The sequence below is a fragment of the Centruroides vittatus genome, unplaced genomic scaffold (assembly GCF_030686945.1).
Source record: "Centruroides vittatus isolate TY-2023 unplaced genomic scaffold, ASM3068694v2 contig_971, whole genome shotgun sequence".
NCBI classification, from domain to species: Eukaryota; Metazoa; Arthropoda; class Arachnida; order Scorpiones; family Buthidae; genus Centruroides; species Centruroides vittatus.
Window position 1 is genome coordinate 1,738,844 of NW_027122644.1, and position 7,503 is coordinate 1,746,346.

At 41.3% G+C, this 7,503-nt stretch overlaps 1 protein-coding gene across 1 annotated transcript; it reads left to right on the forward strand.

The window, feature by feature from the left end:
* The first annotated feature begins 5,336 nt into the window (after window positions 1–5,336).
* On the forward strand, window positions 5,337–7,232 carry LOC136985555 (uncharacterized). The gene has a single exon (XM_067282860.1). It carries the CDS (start codon window positions 5,415–5,417, stop codon window positions 7,230–7,232), a length of 1,818 nt encoding a protein of 605 aa, XP_067138961.1. The 5' UTR covers window positions 5,337–5,414.
* Window positions 7,233–7,503: the final 271 nt, after the last annotated feature.

The window sequence follows — 7,503 nt, forward strand, 5'->3', positions numbered from 1 at the left end:
TTGGGTGTCGTGTTCGACCATAAATTGACGTTCTTGCCACACTTGCGCAATTTGAAGAGTAGATGTTTAAAATCTCTGAACCTTTTAAAGGTATTATGCTGCTCATCCTGGGGAGCAGACAAATGTTCAATGCTCAGGATATATAGAGCCCTTGTTCGCTCTAAGCTGGATTATGGATGTGTTGTTTATGGCTCTGCGCGAGAATCTACTCTTCGGATGCTGGATCCAATCCACCATCAAGCATTGCGTTTGTGCACTGGTGCGTTTCGAACTTCTCCTGTTCAAAGTTTGTACGTAGATGCTTATGAGCCTCCACTATCTCTCAGGAGAGAGCAGTTGTCTTTGTTCTATTACATTAAACAGAAATCTCTGGCTAAACCTTCAGTTTATTGTAGAGTATCAGATACTCAGCTGAAAAGATTATTTACAGCTCGCCCAAGTTGTGTCCCTACATTTGACATTAGAATGGAGAATGTAAGCAGCACGATTGACCTGGACACAAGCAACATTTCACAGGTCGAGGTCGATAATATATCACCTTGGTCAACTCCTGTGATTAATGTTGACTTTAGCTTAAAGCAGTTTCCTAAGGAATCCACCCCGGACTACATCTATAGGCAGCACTTTGCAGAAATTCAACACCACGACAGGAATTTAATTCCTATTTATACTGATGGATCGAAATCGGTTGATTACGTTGGCTCAGCCTTTGTCTGCCAGGATGAGATCGTGGCAGAACAAATTGCATCGAATTCTTCCATCTTTACTGCAGAGTTGCAGGCTATTTACCTAGCCTTAAAATATGTAATTAGGAAAGGTCATCGTCGCTGTGTTATTTACACTGACTCAGTTAGTGCACTCCAGGCTTTGATCTCGTATGAACCTAGTTCTCACTCTATAGTGATTAAAATTCGCAAGCTGTTTTGCCATCTTTTTGCGAGTAATATTTTTGTAAAATTTTGTTGGGTCCCAGGCCATGTAGGTATAAGAGGGAATGAAGAAGCTGACGCAGCTGCAAAGTCAGCAAGTCCTTCTCAGCATACAATGTTTATTGAAGGAGGTGACTTGAAGCTGGTCGTTAAAAAACGACTAGCAGAGAGATGGCAAAATGTGTGGAACGAACAAGTCCACAATAAACTTTACGAGATCAAACCTATAATAGAAAATTGGACACACAACAAACAGTATGACAGGAGATCTGAGGTCATTCTTACTCGTTTGAGAATTGGACACACTCGACTGACTCATCAATACCTTCTGACGGGTGATGACCAGCCTGTGTGTCAGTATTGCAATTGTACTGTAAGCGTTAAGCACATACTGAGCAATTGCACTGCCTCTGAAGGATTCGTAGGCAGCATTTTGGAAATGCAAGTTTTAAAGAGATTTTGGGCCAGAGGCCAAATGTTGATAAATTACTGAACTTTCTAAAAGTTACAAATATTTATAAACAGATTTAGTTGTTTGTTTGTTTATTTTATATTTACACCTTGTTACTATATACACTTTTAATTGTTATTTATTTTTGTTATCGGTTCTATGTTTTTTGTTTTTTTTCTGTTGTTTTATTTTGTTCTATTTTATTATTGTTATTTATTTATGTATATTTATTTATACCATGTGTTGTGGCGCAGCTTGGCCTGTGTTGCCTTTGTGCAAAAAACTATTACCAACCACCAACTGTTAAAAAACGACTAGCAGAGAGATGGCAAAACGTGTGGAACGAACAAGTCCACAATAAACTTTACGAGATCAAACCTATAATAGAAAATTGGACACACAACAAACAGTATGACAGGAGATCCGAGGTCATTCTTCCCCTCGATGTGGGTTTTTGTCCGTGGTGAGGGGACCTCCCAGAGATGGTTTAGTAACCCTTCTTTACCATCCCCCCTCGATGTGGGTTCCTGTCCGTGGTGAGGGGACCTCCCAGAGATGGTTTAGAAACTCTTCTTTACCATCGCTGGGATCTGAACGCCCACCCACGTGTTTGCCGTGCGTGGTGTCCCGTATGCCGGAAAGGGGGATCCTGGTAGTTGAGGGGCAACATACCGTCCCCAACACACTGCTTTGGCCCCTGCTTCGGATAAACGGGAGGCTCAAATCAGGCTCCGTTTGAGTCAATCGGCTGGTCGTTGAGTCATTGTTGACCTCGGCTTGGAGTCAACCGATCGATGCAGACCGGGCAGACACGTCAGACAAGATGTGCTCTTCTTGACTGCATTGTGAGGGTATAGCTCCTGGGAAACCCTGGTGTGACGGTCTATGGGAGTCTCCCATGTGACGGCATCCCCTTGTTGGACTCCATGGTGGGTGGGGTCACTAGGAGCTGAATATTAATTCTTAAATATGGATCCTAAAAACAACAAACAAGCGACAAAGAACCAGACCTCCAGCCAACCCGCTTACTTAATAGTACATGCAACTGGAGAAAAACCCCTTGCTAAGTGTTCTCCTTTTTTGATTCAAAAGCTATTTGAATCAACCATCGGGCATTTAAAAAAAACGCAAAAATTGAGGTCAGGGGATCTACTAGTAGAAACAGCCTCTCCTCAACAAACAGTAAAGCTTTTGTCAATGAAGACTCTTGGAGACATGGCAATTTCGGTCACACCACACGTAAGTTTGAACTCATCACGTGGTGTGATATCTGAGTTTGACTTAATGTCTGAAGACGAATCAGACATTCAGATCGGCCTCTCAGACCAAGGTGTCACTTCCGTTCGACGCATTTCGATCCGCCGAGACGGCAAGTTGATACCCACAAAACATTTAATCCTCACGTTCAACAACCCTGCATTGCCATCCTTTGTTACAGCCGGGTATCTGCGCTGTGCAGTTCGTCCGTATATTCCAAATCCGCTGCGTTGCTTTAAATGCCAGCGATTTGGACATTCTCAGACGTCTTGCCGAGGCAAAAGCTTATGTGCACAGTGTGGAACTGAAGGTCACGACAGTACTGAATGTAAAAGTACTCCACACTGTGTGAACTGCAAAGATGCCCATCCTTCCTACTCCCGGAAATGCCCTGCATGGCAAAGAGAAAAAGAAATTCAACGGGTAAAAACTGAGAAAAACATATCATATCCAGAGGCTCGTCGCATGGTCACTCCAAGTGCACCTATGCAACAAAAGACATTTGCTGCCGTGTTGAAATCTACTACGACACGTGAGGTTCAAACAGATATTTCTGTATTCCCAAGCGAATCTTTTACACGCCATGCAAGATGCTTATTGATCCCATCTACCCAATCAGAAGAAAAGGAGATCACAAAGACTAAAACCTCTGTAAGTAAATCAGGGGTAACAACCAGAAATGTGGGTTCTAAAAAAGCCAGTAAGAACCCACTTAACAAACAAAGAGTGAAAGCAGCCCTCTCTAAAGTTTCAAAAAAATCAGAAGCTCAATCTGTGAGTGAGTTTTCTGACATATCTGACGAAGAGCCTAATACGGAGGTTACGAAACCAAAGTCACCTCCAAAAGAGAGACCCCCTGTTAAATTAAAGAGGGATACCCTCGCAAAGAATGCTACCTCAAACACATAATGGATTATAAAATAATCCAATGGAACTGTCGTGGTTTCCGCAACAACTTCTCTGACGTTAAACACCTGACATACTCTACCTCATCTCTCTGCGTGGCACTCCAGGAAACACATCTAAAACCTGGAGAAAGAATTTCTTTAAAAGGATTCGATCTTTACCGTAAAGATGACGACAGCCACACCCGCGCCAGTGGAGGTGTGGCTGTACTGGTTTCAAACCGCATCCCGTCTTTACCGGTACAAATAACAACAGAACTGCAAGCTGTGGCAGTCAGAATTTCAATTGGCGTTACTGTCACAGTTTGTTCGATATACTTGCCACCAGATGTCAGAGTCAATGACGATGAATTGGATGCCTTGGTTGAACAGCTGCCAACTCCATTCTTTCTACTTGGTGATTTCAATGGTCACAATCCAATGTGGGGCAGTCCCGACATCAATCGTCGTGGCAGGGCCATTGAGAGATTTATAGGCAATCACCAACTGTATATATTTAATACCGGAGAAGTGACATACTTCCATGCCCCAACAAGAACATTTACTGCCATTGATTTATCATTAGCTAGCCCAAACTTGTTTTCAGCATTTACATGGGGAGTTGGATCTAATCCACTCTCTAGTGACCACTTCCCAATATTTTTAAAATATCGAGGCAGAGAAAGCTGTGAAACAGCCCGTCCACCACGCTGGAAATTTGAAACGGCAGATTGGCCTACATTTTCCTCTTTGGCTAACATCACTGAGGAAATGGTCAATACTGCCGATATCAATGATGCAGTAGAAGTTGTCACATCGAGTATTATTCAGGCAGCCGAAAAAACAATGGGGAAAACGTCAACCAGATATCCAAAACATCCGAAACCATGGTGGGATCAAAATTGTGAGGTAGCATTTAAAAAACAAAAGAAAGCATGGGGGATCTTCAGAAGATACCCCACTGCTGAGAATTTGATAGCTTTTAAAAAAGCAAAGGCAAATGCCAGAAAAATAAGGAGGCAAAGCCAAAGGGATTCATGGAGGAAGTATGTATCTAGCATAACATCTTCCACCAGCTCAAAAGCGGTCTGGGATAAAATCCATAAAATTAATGGAAAATATGCTTCTCACTCTCTGTCCATGCTGGAAAATAATGGCACAATAATCAGTGACATAAAAGGTATTGCTGATTGTTTGGGTGAAACATTTTCGTCCTCATCCAGCAATAGTATGTATACAAAGGATTTTCAGGCTTACAAAGTGCAATCTGAAAAACAATATCTAAACTTCCACTCTCCATCTAATGAGGAATATAATGTGCCATTCAGCAGAATAGAACTATGTACAGCAATCTCTCGCTCGGGGAATACTGCTGTAGGCCCGGATAAAATCCACTACAGCATGATTAAAAATCTATCAGACAATTCCCTCAGTAATCTTCTGAATCTGTTTAACAGAATATGGACAGAACATACTTTTCCAGACTCTTGGAGGCTATCTATCATCATTCCCATACCCAAGCCAGGTAAAGACCACAAGAATCCCTCTAATTATAGACCAATTTCTCTGACTAGTTGTCTCTGCAAACTTTTCGAGAGAATGGTAAACAGACGCCTGATGTTCCTCTTAGAGGAAAAGAACTACTTTTCACCACATCAGAGTGGATTCCGTAGGAACAGAAGTACCACAGACAATTTAGTAATTCTTGAAACATCTATACGCGAAGCGTTTGTTAGACGGCAGCACTTAGTGTCTGTGTTTTTTGATATAGAGAAGGCCTACGATCGCTGCTGGCGATACGGTATACTCCGTGATCTGCACAAATTCGGATTGCGGGGTAATTTGCCAATTTTTATAAAAAACTTCCTGCAGAATCGTAGATTCCAAGTCAGGATGGGCAACACTTTTTCTAGGCCTTTCACACAAGAAGAAGGTGTTCCTCAAGGTTGTATTTTGAGTGTGACTCTGTTCCTAGTAAAAATTAACAGCATAGCTAAGTGTCTTCCTCCCAGTGTGAAACACACTCTGTATGTGGATGACTTTCAGATCTCCTGCCAGTCTAGTAACATGGGTTTCATCGAGAGACAGCTGCAAACCTCGCTAAACCGCATAGACAATTGGTCCAAGATCAATGGTTTTACTTTTAATGCAGAGAAGACCTCCTGTATCCACTTTTGCCGAAGGCGTGGTTTGCACCTGGACCCGGAAATTCACCTAAATGGGGTTAAAATCCCAATAGTCAATGAGGCAAAGTTTTTGGGTGTTGTGTTTGACCAAAAACTGACGTTTTTATCACACTTGCGCAATTTGAAGAGTAGATGTTTAAAATCTCTGAACCTTTTAAAGGTATTGTGCTGCTCATCCTGGGGAGCAGACAAATGTTCTATGCTCAGGATTTATAGGGCCCTTGTTCGCTCTAAGCTGGACTATGGATGCGTTGTGTATGGCTCTACACGTGAATCTACTCTTCGGATGCTGGATCCAATCCACCATCAAGCATTGCGTTTGTGCACTGGTGCGTTTCGAACTTCTCCTGTACAAAGTTTGTATGTGGATGCTCATGAGCCTCCACTATCTCTTAGGAGAGAACAGTTGTCTCTTTTTTATTACATTAAACAGAGATCTCAAAATAAACTTTTAGCTGATTGTTCAGATAGTCAGCTGAGGAGATTATTTGCAGCTCGCCCAAGTAGTGTCCCTACATTTGACATAAGAATGGAGAATGTAAGCAGCACGATTGACCTGGACACAAGCAACATTTCGCAGGTCGAGGTCGATAATATATCACCTTGGTCAATTCCTGTGATAAACGTTGATTTAAGCTTAAAGCAGTTTCTAAAAGAAACCACTCCAGACTACGTTTATAGACAGCACTTCGCAGAAATTCAACATCGTGACAGGAATTTAATTCCTATATACACCGATGGATCTAAATCGGATGACTATGTTGGCTTAGCCTTTGTTTGCCAGGATGAAATCGTGGCAGAACAAATAGCACCGAATTCTTCCATTTTTACTGCGGAGTTGCAGGCTATTTATTTAGCCCTAAAGTATATAAATAGGAAAGGTCATCGTTGCTGCGTGATTTACACTGACTCAGTTAGTGCACTTCAGGCTTTGATCTCGTATGAACCTAGTTTTCACTCCATAGTGATTAAAATTCGTAAGCTGATTTGCCATCTTTTTGCGAGGAATTTCTCTATAAAATTTTGTTGGGTCCCAGGCCATGTAGGTATAAGAGGGAATGAAGAAGCTGACGCAGCTGCAAAGTCAGCAAGTCCTTCTCAGCATACAATGCATATTGAAGGAGGTGACTTGAAGCTAGTTGTTAAAAAACGACTAGAGGAGAGATGGCAAAATGTGTGGAACGCACAAGTCCACAATAAACTACACGAGATCAAACCTATGATAGAAAATTGGACACAGAAGAAACCTTATGACAGGAGATCTGAGGTCATTCTTACTCGTTTGAGAATTGGACATACTCGACTGACTCATCAATACCTTTTGAAGGGTGATGACCAGCCTGTATGTCGGTATTGTAAGCACCCTCTTAGTGTAAAACACATACTGTGCAATTGCTCTGTCTTTGAGAGGTTGCGTAAACAGTATTTTCGAAATACAAGTCTGTCAGAGATTTTGGGCCAGAGGTCAAGTCTGGACAATCTACTGGACTTTCTGAAAGTCATTAATATGTATAAAGAGATTTGATCATTTATTTCTTATATAGTTTTATCTATTTTGTTTTTTTACTTAAATTGTTGTATATATTTGTTGTTGTTGTTGTTTGTTTATTTATCTATTTAATTTATTTATTTTATTCTGTTCTTTATTTATGTTTAGTACGTAATTTGTATCATATGTTTATTGATTTGTCTTGATTAAATTTATTTATCATTCGACCTGGCGCAGCTTAGCCTACATGGTTCTTGCGCCAAAAAACAAGAATCAACCAACCAACCAATTTTCTACACGTTTTTTA

Excerpts from the sequence above, each read along its gene's own strand:
- LOC136985555 (XM_067282860.1), top strand. The coding sequence starts at position 5,415 with ATGGGCAACACTTTTTCTAGGCCTTTCACACAAGAAGAAGGTGTTCCT.